Source organism: Lutra lutra, chromosome 1, assembly GCF_902655055.1.
Source record: "Lutra lutra chromosome 1, mLutLut1.2, whole genome shotgun sequence".
Lineage (NCBI taxonomy): Eukaryota > Metazoa > Chordata > Mammalia > Carnivora > Mustelidae > Lutra > Lutra lutra.
In genome coordinates this window covers 201,613,491-201,632,639 of record NC_062278.1, presented here as the reverse complement: position 1 = coordinate 201,632,639, position 19,149 = coordinate 201,613,491, and the positions used below count along the sequence as shown (strand labels likewise).

The window sequence follows — 19,149 nt, the reverse complement described above, 5'->3', positions numbered from 1 at the left end:
GGGACAATCGGTTCTTCTGAGATAGCCTGACCGAGCCTCCTAAGACCATAACCACGGCCATGCTTTTGGAGGGTCTCTGACTGGTCATGATACCTTACGTGTAGCTATTTTTCCAATTAGCGGGAAGCATTCTCCCTTTGAACATATAAAATGCCCAAGTGCCTGGGTGCTAGTCTCAGTGTGTTGATGGGTCTTGATCCTTGGCCCTTCGCCTCTGGCTCCTGGCCAGTGGATTTAAATGTGTGCATTCTGGCCAAACCTCCCTCTGATGCAAGGTGCCCTGCTCTCTGGGTGTAAACAGCAAGTTTGGGACATCAGGCCCAGATGATTACTGTTATCATCCTATTGTCTGTGCATGTAGCTGCAAAGGTGAATCACACCAAAAAGGAATACATTATTGAAAGAAAAAAGATGCCTTGTCACCTCAGAACAATGCCCAAACAACGTTGCCTGCTGGGTGCAGGATGCGGGATGCAGGGAGGTGGGCCTCGGCCTGGGCTCACACTGCTGGCTGGAGCATGCCAGGCCCCCAGGCTTGCCACACTGTTCCTGAAGCTGGCATTCAGGTCTACTGACCAGTGCAGGATGCAATGGGTCAGTGGGAAGGGCTTGCCATATAGCACTTACCCCATTTTGTTTGAGGGGAAAACATACACTTCACCTTCGGCTGCCATCCGTGCAATCCCCACATGAGCAGTGTTTCCTTCGGGGAAGGAAGGTAGCTCACACCAGATCTCTGTTTCCTTCAGAGCCTTCTCTATCAGGTGGCGGGCCGGGGGTCTGGCGCCAGCCTTGCACCAGCTCTGGGAAGGCACGCGGTCAAGGGCACGCGCAATGACGATGAGGGGAGAGACTCTCCCCAGCTAACTCTGGAAAAAGCAACCTGAAAATCTTTGTGTTCATTTCTTGGATTTCTCATTGAGAAATGTCATTCCCTCTCTAAAAAACCAGACCACAGGGTTTGCATGGGGGAAGCCACAACTCCTGGGCCACCTCTGGTCTCATTCGGTGCACAACATCAGGTCTCCTTCCTGCTTTTACAGTGGCATGTAACATGCCACTGTGACATGTAAAATGGCTATCTCTCTTTCTAGGCCAGATTATTGTTAACTATCATATCCAAGATAGTTTGTTGCCTTCCGGAGCTCCTTAGGTCAATTACACCCAAAAGGAATACATTAACCAAAAAGAAAAATGTTGATGAGAACAAAATGGTGACAAAAATAATGTATCTATTTTAAAAGAGTCTCTGGTCTTCCCTTAGAACTGGAACTCCTCCTTTCTGTTTGAGTCTTCAAACGGATGGCGTTCAGGCTGGCGCTTCTCTCCGACGTTTTGCCCACCGGGGTCGGTTCTCCCCCACTGCGGTCAGTCCTCCCCCACTGCAGACCCCTCAGCAGGGCTCTCCTGCATGGCTAATGCGTTCTGCCCACAAAACCGCCCCACAGCTGGTCCAGGTGCCACAGGTGTCCATGCCTCTGAGGTCACGAGGTTTTGTCGGCCAGTCTGGACACACCCAACTGAGTCCTCACGAAGTTTATCAGCTTGGTCTCTGTGAGGAACGCCGTCCCAAGAGTCAGTCCCAGACAGAAGGCCCCCACAGCAATGTGTGCCAGCCTGGCTGGCCAGCCCTGGTCACAGCAGAGGAACACCTGCAGAGAGATACCACCGTCACCACTCGGGCCCCTCCACCTGGACATCGGGGGCAAGCTGGGGGAGCGGAGGCCCAGCCACTCCAGCTTGGAGTCAGATAAAAGGTGTGACGGCTGCATACCGAGGGGCTAACTCTGTTCCCACTAGTGACTCAGTTTGGCCACATCTATCAAGACATGCTGTCTTCCAGGCTTGGGGAAGGGGGAAGAGGAGGCAGCTACTTGCCCAGCTGGTCCAGGAAGAGCAGAGCCAGGGAACAATGGGCAGACTGCAAAAGTATGGGGTGGGGGGCCTGCAGGGGGTCTCACCTCAGAAACACCGGTAATCCCACCACTGAGGGCGAATGCCCCGAGGAGGGCGGGTGACAGGTACAGGCCCGCCAAAGGCCTATGGCGGCTCCTTCCATAGTAGCGGCGGATGAACCAAAGGCTTTGTGTGATGCGAACGCCCATGTTAAAGCAGTTGGCCAAGATGAAGCCCACGCTGCCGCACCATCGGGTCAGGAGATAGGATAACCCCAGGAATGAAGACGAGAGGGCCAGCATGGTGAAATTGTACCTGGGGAGAGGGACAGCGGCAAAGCGGGGGAGTGGGTGCCTTGTCCCGAACAAGCCTGCTCCAAAATGAGCGGCCGTGACCATGGAATCCCAGAGAGCACCTCTGAGCAGCAGTAACCCAGCTGGTTTTCTTAGCTGTGAACACTGTATGGAGAAGAGTGAGGAAATGAATGACTCAAGGTATTATGGTTTTTAAGGATAAGTGGTTAGTTTAAGTGACACTTGGTGATCCAAACACATAAAAATCCTGTTCAGCCCAAGTACTGAATGTGAAGCACAAGAATATGACACAGATAATAATTATACGAGAATGCAAACTCTGTGACAGCCCGTCAGGAGCACAGGCCTACGCTGATGAGTGAACACACGTGGCCCTTGCCCTGTGAGGTCTGGCTGCATTTTAGAGACAAGGAAACCAGGCACAAGGAGGCTGGGCAATTTGCCTAAGGAGTGACCTGACTCTGGTCCCTCAACTTAGGGAAATGCACACCATTTCCCTTGGGGAATGGAGAAACCCTGTAACCTTGGCCTGTGGCGCTCACTTAAAGTAAGTTACCCCCCTTCAAAATGACATGCACTTAGGGAGTAAGGCCAGAACCGTGACAGTGACCCTCAGACTCTCACACATCTTTTCCCTGTTCAGAGCTCTCTGGATTCCTCACTGGATAGATTACACTACCCTTCCACTTAGTTAGCTTAGTTACCTTCAGTCCTCACCAAGGGAAACTGAGTCTCAGCAAAGACGAAACAGCTGCTGTAGTCTTCCAAGAGGCTTGTGGTATAGCCATGCACAAAATTTTCCAGCATCTGGTTTCTGCTTAGTGAGCAGCAGGCAATTCTAAGTACACAGTTGTTGAGGGAAGCAAACTGTTAGGTCCTCCAGCCCTGTCTGCTAGGTTAGGGAGGCCACTCAGGTTCCGCACATGAGGGGTGGTAAGAAAGCCACTGTGTCTGCTGAATGCCCAGGTACTGGTCCTTGGGCTGACGAAGCCCAAGGTGCTATGGAGATATACTTTATCAGAGGGGGTGATACTACAACTACTACTACTACTACTACTATTACTAAAACACACACACACACACACACACACACACACACACACACACACACTATCCCCCAATAGGGGAGGTGTGCTTTTCCCTAACTACTGATCAATGATCAGAACAGCCAACTTCATAACAAGCCACTGAGGGTGGGGCCATCCCAGATGGGTTAGTTATCTGACCTCTTTTCCAAAAAAGAGCAGAGATGTATGGCCTTTTTTCCCCCCCAGAAACCATCTCAAATCCTTGGAGTGGGGACTATAAGTAAACAAACTTTCAAAGTCATCCTCACCCAGCTCCAAGTAAAATGTCAATAATGAATGAAATCAGTAGTTAATTTATGCTAATTCAACAGTGTGGCTTCTTTGGTGTAGACATTTGGGAAGAGCTGATAATGGGGTCCACTGTTTTTCACAGGAATAGGGCTCTGCAGCTGTGGAACTTTCCAGAGCTCACAAATCTAGAGCCTTAAAAGCATAATCCACTTCAGGAAAAAAAGAAATTTAAGGATGCAATTAAAATACCACTTTTTAAAAATTGAATAAACCTGTTGCAAGAGGGTTCTCTTACAAATGAAAATAAATAAAGATAAGCAAAATTGCCTTGATCTCCACAGTACCACTCAAGTTCACATAAAAGGCAGAGGTTCCTGGTTCTATCCCACAACTCCATGGGATCTGTAGAATACTGAATTTCATACAAAATAGTCAGTAATGATATTTATACTGGTGTATATTAAAACTGATGGAAACTGAACATGAGGTAAAGGAGATGAATTTACCTTGAGATTTGTAAGCTAGCAACCAATATTAGGATTGAGAGATTGGTGGCCATCAGATAACCTTTTAAGTGTGAAGATAAAAAGTTAAAGTTGGCTTTGATCAGAATTTTAAATGCTTTATCTGTGGTGTCTGTGATCATTATGAATCCACAAGCCACCTTGGGGAAAAAATATGGTTGGCTTTACTTAAAAGTACACCATTGCTCATTCCAAGTCTTAAGTCATCTTGGTGAACTCACCTTATCCATTCCTACAGGCTACCAAGAAAAATAATGTAGTTGGTGTCAATACCAGTTTATAGTTTTGGATCTCACCTGTGTTGTCTATAGTCACTTTTCTCATCGTTGCTCAACCCCTCAAAATCCTTACCATTCCGCCATAAACTTGCTGGCCCGTCAACGGCGCCCATCTTGATGTCAAGCAAAGCACCACACTGTGTTTCTATCTATCTTCAGTACACAAGGTTTCTGTTTCCCAGGGTGAATTTGAGTGTGGGAAACACAAAAGAGGAACTGCCCCAATTCTAAGTTTGCTGACCTAACCCACAGTTCGATTTCAAATTCTAACTGCCGGTTTCCTTGAACCAGTTTTTGTATTTTTTTCCAGGGGTCTTAAGCTCAGTTAAATGATTTCCAGAAAACACAGCAGGCTCAAAACTTCTGGAGACCTAAATTCCTTTCCACTCAGAAAGAGATCCTAAACCATATATATTTTGTGTGTATAGACTGTTTACCTAAAGGAATAAATGCTTATTAAACTAAAAAAAAAAAAAAAGCCACTTTTAAAATCAGTGCAAAATTAGTGACAATAATGACTATTTTTAAAGGTTTGGTTAACATAAACAGTCAGTTATTATTTATTTATAAAACAGTCAATGCTTAGTTTTTCCATGGCCCCAAGAAGATACTGGGATTAAAATCAGGCTTATCAAGGATGTTGACCATGGCAGCAACCAAAGCACCCCCCAGTGGGTGCTGGCTGAACACATCAAGACCCGCCATCTATCAGTGTAGCCTCGGCAGCCACGGAAGGGATGGCGCCAGTCTCTCATTGCCAAAGTGAGAAGACTGCGCTCACCCTTCACTTCTTGAGTTATGGAGTCCAGCTCCAAGGTGGGTATTCACGGGCCAGCAAATCAGACAGTCTTGGGCTTTTGCATCACTGACCTCTGTGCCTGGCAGACTCTGCTTGGTCATCCAGCCTCAGCCCAAATGCCATCTTCCCAGAGGGGCCTCCCAACCTAAAAGAGCCCCACTCTCACTGCATAACCTTGTTTTAGTTATCCATATGGTGCAATATTTCCTTATTTATTTACTTGTTTGCTGTCTGCCTCCCCGACGTCAGCTCCAGGAGAGCAGGGATCTCGTCTGTCTTTTTATTGCTATATTCCTGGGACTTAAAATGAGGCCCAGTAGAGTAGAGGCTCAAAAAGCACTTGTCAAATGAACAAAAGAAACTGAGACAGACACCCTTAACAAAACAGAACAAAATTCTTCAATGGGGCGGGTTGAAAAACCTGTCAGTCATATTCGATATATATTATGCAGTTATTAACAAAAAAGCAACTTGGAATTCGAAGGATGTCCTAATATTTCACATCCAATCAAATGCCCTATTTTTATTTAGAAAAACACGGATTGACCTGAAGTTAAGTAAAAGCCCATGATTTTATCAATATGGTATTTTTTTTTTCAATTCAGAATCTGAAATGTCAATCAATGATGGCATTTAATGAAGCCACCCAATCCCACCATAAAAATCCTTACTAGAGTTTGGTAGTCTGGTAGTTTGGTAGTCTGGTTAAATTCACAGAGATGAAAAAATGCTGGGGTTTGTGACGAGCCCAGGTGCCATGTGCTCAGACCAACAGCTGGGGGCTGGGCCAGGGGCCCAGACAGGACCTAGGTCGCTATGGTTATACACATAGGAAGACCATGTTTAAAGTCACATTTAACTCTTCGGGGAAGTGCGTTACTGCAGATGAAAAGTGCATTAGAAGGCACTCTGGGGGGGCGCCTGGGTGGCTCAGTGGTTAAAGCATCTGCCTTCGGCTCAGGTCATGATCTCAGGGTCCTGGGATGGAGTCTCGAATCGGGCTCTCTGCTCAGCAGGGAAGCCTGCTTCCTCCTCTCTCTCTCTGCCTACTTGTGATCTGTCAAATAAAAAAAAAAAAAAAAAAAAAAAAAAAAAAAAAAAAAAAAACTTAAAAAAAAAAAAAAAAAAGAAGGCGCTCTGGGTCTGTCTTTTCTCTATGTTAACTACTCATATCATGAAAATAATTTTCCGGATGTTTATGTATCATCAAAATCCTATTACAGCTAACTTAAAAAGTTGTTTCTTTTGGTTCAATGCTATGTAAGAGGAAAGAAAGCAACTAGCCACTGTCTTTATTCCCTCATGATTTGATTGTAAGATCCATTTTTAACATTTTAAGCAGGCTTAATGCTGACTCTCCCCCTCCACACTAACGCTGAAATTATTACCACAAAATTCCCTTCGAAGAGATAGATTCCTAGTCCAGAGCTCTTTCCACTGGAGCTCAGTGTCTCCTTTAGTATATTTCACATTGTATCTAAAAATTATCTCATGTTTGAAGCACCTTTTAAATAAAAACACATTATCTCAAAATCAAACTTAAATCGGCCTTTTCATCCATGAAAAAAATAAGGGGTGGGGAAGATGGCCTCAAATTAGTTTGCCAGCTATATATTTAACTCTCTGACGTAAAAACCCTATCTGGACAAATGTTTGAAAACTATGGGCTGGGAGCTAAAAGTGGGCAGGGAAATCAACTGACTCAGGGAATGAGTCATGACATGGCAGTCTGAAAAATGAAATAAAACGGAAGTAAAATCCATCAGTGCATCCTGCATGTAACTGGGGCATTACTGCTTTGTGAAAGTTCCACTCAGTCACGCCCACCGGCCTATGTAGAGAGTCACAGGGCTCCGAGAGGTTTTACTGATAAGCTGGTCTGGGCCCGAGGTTTCTAAGGCCCTATCATTGGAAATCTCCTGGGGCTGTGATGACAGGTGATGACAGGTTCCTTGGCCCAAGCCCCTCAGTGCTAGTACAGTTGGTCTAGCCACTCAAGGCCTTAAAGAGACAGCACGAAAGCCCCCAGGAGACCCAGGCGTCAGGGGACAAAGGGATAACAAGGACCGTGTGCCCGATTCCCTCTAGCCACCCCTCTGCTGTCTTTGCCTTCTCTTCCTCTCCTTTTCCCGTCAATTCTATCCTTCTCCTCAACCTCATCTGCCAGCGGCAGAGTCTCCATGCCACTTTTGGCGTTTGGGACACGCCCTGGGTGTGGGTCGGAAGCTCTAAGCCAGTTCCTGCAGAATCCCTGAGGGGGCTGCTGGTCTGCGAGTGGCTAGGAGATGGGGTGGAGGAAGGGCGGACAGGGATCTGCACCTCTAACAAGCTCCACAGGGGACCGTGACAGGCACACAAGCAGTGTCAGGCACCACTGTCTGACGTACCAGGGCAGAGGTCCTGATCTGGGGTCAACGGATAGGAAAAAATGGTGGCAAAATGTGTATGTGCACTTGGGCCTTTCTTGGAGGAGAGACGACACAGATGTCTGAGCTTCTCCAGAGCCTAGGAGAGTCTCGGGGATAGGATGCTGTATCTTGAAGAAGATCCATGATAACCCACTGAGGCGCTGGGCACGGAGGCAGAGGAGGGGAGCTTGTCTTATGCCTGTCGCTGCAAACCTAGGCTAACACAGCCCTTCAGGGCCCAGGTTTCTCCCTCCTCCGAAGGGAGGTGAAGGGCAGCTGCCACCCCAGTCCTGCATGGGGAGAACTCGCCGCATGGCTCCCGAGCCAGCACTGGCCACCCAGCAACGGCGGGGAGCGCTACCTCTACAAGGCTTTCTAGGAACGCATGTTCAGGATGAAAAGAAAGAAGATAGGCAAGTTACTTCAGTTTGGCCCAAGGCCGTGATTAAAGGCAGGTCTTTCTGGGTACCTACCTGTCGACCTCCTCTTTGCTCATGGCAGCAAATGTGAAACACTCGGTCACTCCGTTGATGGCAAGCAGGAGGACATAGAGACAGTAGGAACGCAGCAAAATAGGACCTATAAGGAAACAACCCACTGAGACTCTAGAGTCTCTCTAGACTCTAGAGCCCAGACAGGAGGTCTGCATGTACCAGAACTGGGTCAGGATCCCGGCTGGTGTCTTCAATAGGCAGACACACACTTGAGCCTGTGGTCTTAATCCTGGAAGGACTTCTAGTACTCTATGGCACTGATTAAAATAAACAGTTGAAAAAGAAAGGGCAATTATAGGGGAGGGTATGTGATATGGAGTGTGCTGTGAAATGTGTAAGCCTGATGATTCACAGACCTGTACCCCTGGGGCAAATAATACATGTTAATAAAAATAATAATTTAAAAAAAAACAATGAAAGGGCAATTAAGAATAAGCCTCCAGGGGGGCCTGGGTGGCTCAGTCAGCTTAGTGTTCGACTCTTGGTTTCGGCTCAGGTCATGGTCTTGGGGTCCTGGGACTGAGTCCCATATTGGGATCCCTGCTCAGCAGGGAAGCAGCTTGTCTCTCTCCCTCCCCTGCTGTGTGCACTCTCTCTCTCAAATAAATAAATAAAATCTTAAAAAAAAAAAAAAAAGGAATAGATCTACAAATGTCTCGCTTAACAAAATGTTATCTGCCCAGGAAGCAAATCTTCTTGCTTCTTAAACTAGCATGAAGAGGTCTGGTGGTTTGAGCACTCAAGGGCCCTGCGTAGCAAGAGAACTTGGCTAAAGGGGTCCTGAAGACAAGACCCTGGGGAGAAGCCCAGGACTAGGGAGCAGCAAAACACTAGAGACAGAACACACCTACAAATCTGCAGAGAAAATCAGAATAACCGTGACATTTTCTTCTAAAACATGGTGATGCAGACCTATAGCTGATGAAAAAATCTGCTAACAAAAGACTGGGAGCCTTAAAAATGGACTGGGTCGGGGCGCCTGGGGGGCTCAGTGCGTTAAAGCCTCTGCCTTTGGCTCAGGTCATGATCCCAGGGTGCTGGGATCGAGTTCCCGCATCGGGCTCTCTGCTCAGCGGGGAGCCTGCTTCCCCCTCTCTCTCTCTGCCTGCCTCTCTGCCTACTTGTGATCTCTCTCTGTCAAATAAATAAATAAAATCTTAAAAAAAAAATAAAATGGAATGGGTCCTCTCTTTTGGGAGGGCCATTACCAAGAGGCAGCCAAGCAACTTCTAACAAAACAGCCTATGACCCAGCAATCCCACTCCTAAATATACAACCAACAAAAATAAATGTACATGTTCACATAAGCACTTGTACAAAAATGTCCATAGAAGCTTTACCTATAATAGTCCAAACTGACCATCAACAAGAGAAAGAATAAATAAACTATGGGCATCCATATAAAGAAATACCTTTCAGAGAAGGAATCCAAGAGGAAAAAAGTACTGATCCATGCAAAAATATGGATGAATCCCCAAAAATATATCTTTTTTTTTTAAAGATTTTATTTATTTATTTGTTAGAGAGAGAGAGAGAAAGAGCAAGCACAGGCAGACAGAATGGTAGGCAGAGGCAGAGGGAGAAGCAGGCTCCCCAATGAGCAAGGAGCCCGATGTGGGACTCGATCCCAGGACGCTGGGACCATGACCCGAGCCAAAGGCAGCTGCTTAACCAACTGAGCCACCCAGGCGTCCCCCAAAAAATATATCTTGAGAGAAAGAAGCCAAACATCAAAGTGTCCATGGTGTATGATTTCATTGGGACAAGGAAGTCCCTTTTAAAAGCAATACTAATCTGGGGTGCCTGGGTGGCTCCGTCGGTTAAGCGTCTGACTCTTGGTTTTGGCTCAGGTTATGATCTTGGGGTCATGGGATCAAGCCCCATGACGGGCTCTGCGCTGAGCATGGAGTCTGCTTCTCCGTCTGCCCCTCCCCCTGCTCAGGCTCTCTCTCTCGCTCAAGTGAAAAAAATTATAAAAGCAGTACTATTCTATGGTGATAGAAATCAGAAGAGTGGTTGCCTCTGAGATGGAGGATGGGCAGTTGACTGGAAAGAGTCCTGAAAGAGCTTTCTTGGGTAAAGGAAAAGTTGCAGATCTTAACTAGGATGTTGGCCCCCACTGATGTAGTATCCAGGTCCCACACATGGAGATGACAGCACGGGGGATAGGGGCTCAAAGAGGCCAGTTCAGGTCATAGGTAAGTCTACTTCCCAGGTGAGGACAAAGACCAATACACAACTGGGACAACTGAGGACAGCAGTGTTGCAAGTTTCACTTTCACAAAACTCAGGTTGGGGCACCTGGTGGCTCAGTTGGTTAAGCAGCTGCCTTTAGCTTGGGTCATGATTCCAGGGTCCTGGGATTGAGCCCCACATCGGGCTCCCTGCTCAGTGGAGAGCCTGCTTCTCTCTCTCCCTCTCCCTGCCGCTCTGCTTACTTGTGTTCTCTCTCTACCAAATAAATATATAAAATCTTAAAAAAAAAAAAAAAAAAACCTCAGGTGATTCGGTTGAGCCACAAAAGTTACCATTCTTTTCTTATTAAATTCAGGCTAGAGACAGTCAAGTTTTGTGGAGTTTTTTTTTTTTTTTTAAGATTCTATTTATTTATTTAGGGAAAGAGCGAGCACACGAGACAGGGGAAGGAAGAGGGAGAGGGAAAGAATCTCAAGAAGACCCAATGCTGAGTGCAGAGCCCCATGCGGGGCTCAATCCCACCACCCCGAGATCATGACTTGAGCCAAAATCAAGAGTCAGAGGTTTCATTGATTGAGCCCCCGAGATGCCCCAAGCTGTGTGGAGTATTTAGGTGAATGAAGACTAGCAGGGGAGAGCACCAACGTTCATCTTTTCTAGCACAGGAAAGATGTTTGGATCCACAGCACTAGTCTGAGGAGTTAGGAACAGGGCAAGGAGATGCAGGGTGGCGTGGAGATGAGGGAAGAAAGCCAGCAGGGGGGGCGCCTGGGTGGCTCAGTGGGTTAAAGCCTCTGTCCTCGGCTCAGGTCATGATCCCAGGGTCCTGGGATCAAGCCCCACATCGGGATCTCTGCTCAGCAGGGAACCTGCTTCCTCCTCTCTCTCTCTCTGCCTGTCTCGCTGCCTACCTATGATCTCTGTCAAATAAATAAATAAAAATCTTTAAAAAAAAAAAAAAAAAAGCCAGCAGGGGCCCAGAGGGGACAGACTACCAGGAGCCACTGTGGGTTACAGAGAGCCCGAAGTTTGGTCAAAGTGTGAGGGAGCTACAACAAGGAGACAGATGCTAGAAGACCCTGTTGGGACAGTGACAATGATAGAGCCCTGGGCCAGAGAAAACAGTGGTCCTGGCTCACCAGACAGCACAGTCTTTCCAGAGGCTGAGAAACCAGACCATTCTTAAGACTTTCCTCTTTCAGAAGACGATACCGAGAATATCTTTTTGAATCTAAAATTCTTCTTCTTCTTACAGTGCTGTATTAGTTTCAGGTGTACAATACAGTGATTCAACAACTCTATACATTACTCACTGCTCGTTGTATTAAATCTAAAATTATTAATGGCTCTGACATAAGCCATTAGAAACAGAATTTACTACCTTAAAAATCAACTACCACTGACCCTTTTAACTGGTAACTCTTACTACCAATGCTGAAAACTGGCACCAGCCTCTCACTTGCACCAAAGGCCCACACGGTCACAGCAGTCTGCTTCTAGACCTTCTATGACTAAGTACTCCACCAGGTGAACACTGTGCTGATAGGACAGCCTTCTCCTCATGACCATGTCGTGTGACTGCGTGACAATCAAGGCTGTTCCTTGGGGAATCACCTTTCTGGAGGGGCTGTGCGTCTGCAAAAATGGTTGAGTCCCCAGTGTCTGCACGCGACTTACTAATGGCTTCCTGACGAGCCTCCCTGCCTGCCTGATGGAAACGCAGGTCTCACAGCACGAGCCCCAGGCAGCTGCAACCACATCACGGTTTCATAACAGGTGTTTCTACAAACTGAATGACCTTTGCTCTTGGGTAGAAACTTGGCCCTTCGTCCCCTAATACCAAAATCTGGGCCCATTATGGCAGAGACCGAAACATGTCAGCGAACTTGTAAAATGACATTTGAAAAAGGCCTTTATGTTGAGACAGAGCAGCAGAAAGAAGTCTTCAGAGTTCTTGTCTAGTGACACGAGGAACTGAAAGCATTTTTGCTGAACCCAAGATGAAACGGACTGCAAATGGACTGCCAGCCTATGGCCCAGCACATTTTGAAACTGGTAAAGTCCCCAGGGCCTAGCAAGTGCCATGAGAAACTCAGTGGCATGGGTACCAGGTGCTTCTAAGTTAGATACATTCCATACTTTTGTCCTTCAAAAACCAAGAGTCACTGGATTAAATATCCCTTTTTGCTTGCTGAGATCCATTTTATTCTCTGCAAATGGCTCTGAGTTACCCTTCAGAGGCTCATGCATCAGGCTGGGAGATTTATGTGGCATTTACTACCTTCAGACATGTTTAATATCAAGCGGAGACTCATTAGAGCCTGCTCTCTGCCTTCTTCCCTCACTCCAGAGGGTGCACAGGGAAGTACCCAGCAAAACACATTTTAGGCCTGGGAGGAAAGCCAAGGATTCATAATGACTTCTCCAAGTGAGGTTGGGGGACTGATGGCCCAAACAGACAGTGCTAAAGCCCCGGACGGCACTGAGCTGTTTCTGACCTCATCTGAGGGCAACCGTCTCAGAGGCCCAGGCACGGACACCAACAGACACCAACCTGTATGCACCCAAGTTTTTGAATTTCATAAGACTCTTTCCTGTTTGCACAAAAGAACAAATCTGGCAAAACTCTTGCACATACCTGATCCAGAGCTAAGCATGGCCCCTCCATAGATATCCAAAGCCAGCTGAGAATAGGCAAAGCCAAAAATGGTGATGGTCAGGCCGGTCAGCAGGGCCAGCTTGAGCAGCGACTCCAAAACCGCGGCGGCCACAGCAACGTCCTCCTGGGGCGGGGGGAGAGGGAAGGAAGTTGGATGAATCATGAGCTAAAGACAAACTTCACATTTGTCCTTCTCTCTCTGCTGTCTCACAGATCACTCTTTCAACCGCTGAGAGGCAACCCTGCTTCTCTGCAGCCTGTGTGTGTTTTCATGTCAATTAGCACGAAGGAAATGAAGGGGAAAAGCCAATCTGTTCCTCCTTAGGTAGGGCGGGAGAGGTGTGGTTTTTAGCTCATTTGGGATACGTTATTTCAAAGGTTGCTTAGGAAACGTTCACTTTCCTCTCCGATATTTATTCTTAAATAGCAAGTTTTTACGTTGCTAGATGGCTCGCTTCGTCAGAGTGCCTCTCCTGACAAACGTTTCCAAATCCTGACGTTCTTGTCGAAGTATGCTGAGGAAAATACTCCTAAATCAACCGAGAACCAGATTAGTTTGTTTCCAGACATTGTGCATAAATTGTATTTTGCAAAATGTCTTCTAAGACATGTAAGAGGCCAACTTCGCTTCCTTTTAATTCTCAGATAAGTCAGACATTTTCAACGGTTTCAGAAAAGGGAAGTTTCTACCACCAGATACGCCTGGATTAAAATCTCTTCTGCATTTGCCAATCAGAGTAGGTAGGTTCTCACGGTCAGAGTGCAGTGTGGGCACTTCATAGTCTTTAAGAAGCTTAACCAACTGGTGTGGTGAGCGAAATGAAATGAGCATGTCCTCTCTTCCCCACGCTGTATGTGAGCCTTGCTCCAGCCCTGGCGTCCTCCAGCTCATGCTTGGATCTTGAGAATCTGAAGATGGAGGAGGCAATCTCAATCTTCCAGCTAAGCCTAGACCATGGAAAGGGGGGGGTCTGTGCCACACTGGGGACAGCTGCAGAGAGTTCTGGATCAAGAATGAGGTCACAGACAAGGAGTAAGGGTAAGAAGGAAAGGGCCAGGCAGGGCAAAGGGCGGAGACTGTGAAAGAAGTGAGCTCAGAGTCCTGCCGTCATTCCATTCAGGTGGAAGAATGCGACCTAGAAGGAAATTCCAAACAGAGGGAAACTGACTGCTCTACATTTCAGTCTGTTTATCCCACAACTGGGGAATTCACCTGAGAGATAGTGACATTAGAACCAAGACTACCTGCTTCTGAAGTGTGGCATCCTTTCCTCTCTCCAGCACCTTAGCAAAGAATATGTAAAAACTCTCCTCTATTGGCTGGAAAATTAACCTGGCCACTAGAGAGCCAAGATTATTCACTATGTCATATACACCTAGAAGACAAAAAGGAAGAAGCAACAATCCTTCTGGTTTTTCTATTTGAATTTCACAGCACCATTAACATTTTTTTCTGACTTAATTTTTTAAATTAAGCTGTTTGAGATAATTATAGATTCACATGAAGTTCGAAAACATAACAGATCTATTACCCAGTTTCCTGAACAGTAACATCTTGTGACAGTATTGGCCAATATCACAGCTAGGGTACTGACACGGATACGGTCAAATACAGAACATTCCCGTCACTGGCCCTTCTCTATAAAAATCATTAATGCCGGGGCGCCTGGGTGGCTCAGTGGGTTGAGCCTCTGCCTTCAGCTCAGGTCATGTTCCCAGGGTCCTGGGATCGAGCCCCGCATCAGGCTCTCTGCTTGGCGGGGAGCCTGCTTCCCTTACTCTTTGTCTGCCTCTCTGCCTACTTATGATCTCTGTCTGTCAAATAAATAAATAAAATCTTTAAAAAAAATCATTAATGCCAGGCACCTGGGTGGCTCAGCCAGTTGGGTATCCAACTCTTGGTTTCGGCTCAGGTCACGATCTCAGGGTCCAGGGACCCAGCCCTGCATCAGGCTCTGCACTCAGCAGGGAGTCAGCTTGAGGATTCTCTCCTTCTGCCCCTCCCCTCACTCTAAGAAATAACTAAATCTTTAAAAAAAAATTAATGCAAAGTTGATTTTTGAAAATGTTTCTTTCCTCTACTTTAACATTACAGTTAAAAATAAATATGAAGAGGGGCGCCTGGGTGGTTCAGTCGGTTAAGTGTCTGACTTCAGCTCAGGTCATGATCTGAGGGTCCTGGGATCGAGCCCCATACTCAGATGTGAGTCTGCTTGAGGATTCGCTCTCTCTCTCCCTTTCCCTCTGCCTCCCCTCTGCTTGTGTCTCTCTCAAATAAATACATAAAATCCTTAATAAATAAATAAGAAGAAAATATCAAGACCTATCTAGCTGCACAAACACAGGGCAGATCTGTGACTGTGATAATGAAGCTCCCTTTTCCCTTAGCACCCCAACCCTGCAACGGGCACCAGAGCTCTGCAGAAACCAGGGGACCTCTGAAGAGGACCTGCCACCCGAGTCACACGAGAGCGGGTAGTCAGTACACTGTAGACATCTGCGGACACCTGCAATTTTCAATCTTCAGGCATCATTTTATTAGGTCTCCATCTTTTATCATCATCAGGCTTATTTTTCATTAAATGAGTCAAACTGCTGGGAAAAATATTAGAAAATATCTACTAATGGTATTCACTACAGAATTTTCATCTTACCCTGATCGCCAAAATTTAACACGTTCAAAAACGTCATTACGTATCGCTCGCCTACAAACAGAGAAGTAAAATAATTAGCATTTTAAGAGGACGTAATTTTCTTGTTTCCTTTTTTCTTATTGTCTAGCAACTCTCCAGCTGGCAGATACTCTCAAAGGAGAAAAATTATATAATCAATTGAAGATATCTTCCTTGTCCTAATGTTGATTTCAAATAATCTCAAAATAGTAACAACTGGGAAAGTGGTGGGGCATTTACTGACAGCAAATATCCAAACCAGTTAAATTAAAAACGAAACAAAGTCAATAAAACTAGTCTAATAACTTAAAAAGCGGGGAGAGGGGAGATTACAAAAATGTTAATAATGAAAATGATTGTTCCAAATTTTAAGTGTAAGTTCTGTGAAATGAGAGGTCCATGTTCATATGCACAAATGTGTCAAGTTGCCTCCCTGGGTGGAGAAAGCTCTATGGAGACTGGAAAGGCTTTGGAGCCCAAGCTCATGATTCAAATATAAGACAGGCTAATGCCTTCAAGGTGAAGACACCAGTCCAGAGCCCCTCCCCCACCTTCCATACATTTTATTATCTGTCAGTGGAAAACACAACCCACTGTGGAGACGGAGCTCTGGAGTGACCACAGCCTTAATGGGCAAATTCTCACCTCCTCGCAACCTGCTCAAAAAGGAAAGCAATCTTCAGAGACCAGAAGAAGTGAGGATCTTCTCTTAAGTCTCCCTTCGGTCCCAGCCTCCCTGCACTCTCCCAGCACTGCATCAGTGGCAGGGGCCTCTGCAGGCCCTCTCGGGCATGGCCCACAGTACAGTACTCGCTCTTGTCCACTTCTCTGCACTGCCCTGATCCATCCTCACTGCTAACAGTCCCAGTTTCAGCAATACAGATCTTAAGGCAACCCCTGCTTCCATACCTTTAAATTGCTCTTTGGTGTTTACAAAAAGTCCAGGCTCCTTAATTCTGCATTTGAGGCCTTTTATAAGTTGACCCCAGACTATTTTTTTGGACTTTCTTCAGCAAACTCATCCCCACCTCCTGGCATTACATTGTCATCCTCTGCTTTACCTGATCAGGTTTTAGCCCCTCGGGGTCTGGAGCCCCTCCTGCTCCCAGCCTCTGTTCTTAGCACTGCTGGCTACCTAGACTGGCTTCTCCGTAGATATCTCCCTGTGCTCTGGTACAACTGGCCTCTCTTCCCACACTCTGTAAGCTCCCTGGAGGCAGGAAACACATCTCCCTCATTTCTCTGTCCCTGGTCTCCTAGCAGAGCTCCAGGAAATGCAATGGCACTTGAAAGACACTAATGTTTCCAAGTACAGCCCTCACAGCCCTGGTTCATAACTAACCACACAAAAGTCTTCGTCTTGAGTGAGAGAATGAGCTCCTTGAGGCTGTGGCCTATAATTCATTCATCTGTGTATTCTCAGCACCTGGCATACAGTGTTCAGGAAATGTGGGGGCAGAAGGTAAAAGCATCTATATTTTTGCTATTACAATGAATGATTTCAACTTTTTTTTAGCATTGTAGTTTTTACATAAAAAGAATTTGGGGGTGGGGGGGAAGGGTTCTTGTCCAGTCACTTCCTTATTTTACAGTATGGAGATGGAGATGGTTCCTAACAGCCCTCTGCCAGTCAGGCCAGAGAGGTCCAGCCACGGGGCGAGTGAGCTATCGGCACCACACTGAGACCTGGCTCACTGACACCTGCTGCCGTCTAGCTACTATGGTCCAGACAGTCAATTTCGGGACATTGTTTGGACTGGGTCCACTCCTCAACTCATTTAAACTGCTCCTAAAACTTTGGAAGGAAAAGAAAGTGCATAAAGCAAATGCCCTTTCCAAATTCCCTCTACTGATTTTCCTGTTCTAACAATATAAACTATCACAATATACAATTTCACTACAGACACCTTTATCAAAAGATACTTGTTGAATACCAACTGTGTGCCAGTTCCAGCAGGGTACTGGAGAGACAGTGGTAAATGGCACATCCTGCTCCCAAGAAACATACAACTAAGGCACCTTCACTCAGTTCTCCAAAGGCTTGTGACCCTTATTTCCCCCAGGGGTCCTGGTTTCCCCCAAAGTTCCACTTTGAAATGGCAATGTTATAGGCTTAGGCTAGAACTAAGCACTCTCAAGGCTCAAGAGCCCTCAGACCTCTCCTGGTCCTATCTCTTAACTCACAGATGGGGCAAGTGAGGCTTAGGGGAGTTCCTTCCCTTTGGAAGCATAATTATTGAAAAATAAAGATAGAGAGGGGAGAAAAGGAAATAATAAGGTAATAATGATGGTTGTATTAGAATGCTAGAATTGTAGGGAACTTTTTTCTATTTTCCAAAAGTTTTATAATGAAGTTATACTATTTTTATAATAAAAAGACAATGTTTGAGGGGCGCCTAGGTGGCTCAATCAGTTAAAGGACCGACCCTTGATTTTGGCTCAGCTCCTGCTCTCAGGGACATGAGACTGAGCCCTGCATCTGGCTCTGTGCTCAGGGAGGAGCCTGCTTAAGATTCTCTTTCCCTGCCCTGCAGCTCGTGCACATGTGGCCACCCCTTTGCTCTCTTAAAAAAAAAAAAAAAAAAAAAAAAAAAAGATATTTTTTGCAAAGATTTAAAAATATATTTGGTAATAGATATATGGACATAGACACATGAAATTTATATATAGAGAAACCACTACCTTTACCCACTTCTAGATGCTTCAAATCTCATTCTTGGAATTAAAGCTGGGCACAAATAAACCAATACACATACGTAGAAAAACTAGATGAACTTTCAGCTCCATGTCAGCCCTCCATGTGGAGAGCTCTGTCACTGTTAAATTGGAAAGGCTTAAGATTTTGGAAGTCTGGCCAAACCACCACACAGGTAAATCTTATTTAAGAAAATAAATGAGGGGGGGCGCCTGGGTGGCTCAGTGGGTTAAGCCGCTGCCTTCGGCTCAGGTCATGATCTCAGGGTCCTGGGATCGAGTCCCGCATCGGGCTCTCTGCTCAGCAGGGAGCCTGCTTCCCTCCCTCTCTCTCTGCCTGCCTCTCTGTCTACTTGTGATCTCTCTCTGTCAAATAAATAAAATCTTTAAAAAAAAAAAAAAAGAAAAGAAATGAGGGAATCCTGTTCTTAAAAGTGATGTTCAAAAAAAGAAATGTAGGGACGCCTGGGTGGCTTAGTGGGTTAAGCCTTTGCCTTCGGCTCAGGTCAAGATCTCAGGGTCCTGGGATCGAGCCCCACATTGCCCTCTCTGCTTGGTAGGGAGCCTGCTTTCCCCTCTCTCTCTGCCTGCCTCTCTGCCTACTTGTGATCCTTCTCTCTCTGTCAAATAAATAAAATAAAATCTTAAAAAAAAAAAAAGAAATGTATAAAAAGAATAGGATAATGAGATTATGGATAATTTTATTTTCCAAATTTTCTCTAATTGATATAAAACTTCATAATACACTTCTTCAAATGATAAAACAGCATTTGAGAATTAGAATTGGATTCAAAGTAAGTTGTTCGGGGCACCTGGGTGGCTCAGTTGGTTAAGCAACTGCCTCTGGCTCAGGTCATGATCCCAGAGTCTCGGGATCAAGTCCCGCATCCGGCTCC

At 46.0% G+C, this 19,149-nt stretch overlaps 1 protein-coding gene across 3 annotated transcripts in view; it reads right to left on the bottom strand.

Moving 5' to 3' along the window:
• Window positions 1-1,212: 1,212 nt before the first annotated feature.
• The window catches only part of RFT1 (RFT1 homolog), a 37,040-nt gene continuing 19,103 nt past the window's right edge, over window positions 1,213-19,149 (bottom strand). Inside the window, exons 8-13 of one of the 3 annotated variants that reach the window (XM_047691911.1) lie at window positions 15,542-15,592; window positions 14,133-14,263; window positions 12,867-13,011; window positions 8,012-8,117; window positions 1,962-2,211; window positions 1,213-1,652 (exon numbers count right to left, since the gene is read on the bottom strand). In XM_047691911.1, the coding sequence (XP_047547867.1) occupies window positions 1,485-1,652; window positions 1,962-2,211; window positions 8,012-8,117; window positions 12,867-13,011; window positions 14,133-14,263; window positions 15,542-15,592 (851 nt within the window). In that variant the 3' untranslated portion in view covers window positions 1,213-1,484. Of the gene's footprint in view, window positions 1,653-1,961; window positions 2,212-4,858; window positions 6,188-8,011; window positions 8,118-12,866; window positions 13,012-14,132; window positions 14,264-15,541; window positions 15,593-19,149 lie in introns of those variants that run through there. The other 2 variants (XM_047691921.1, XM_047691930.1) reach the window with 2 other exon arrangements.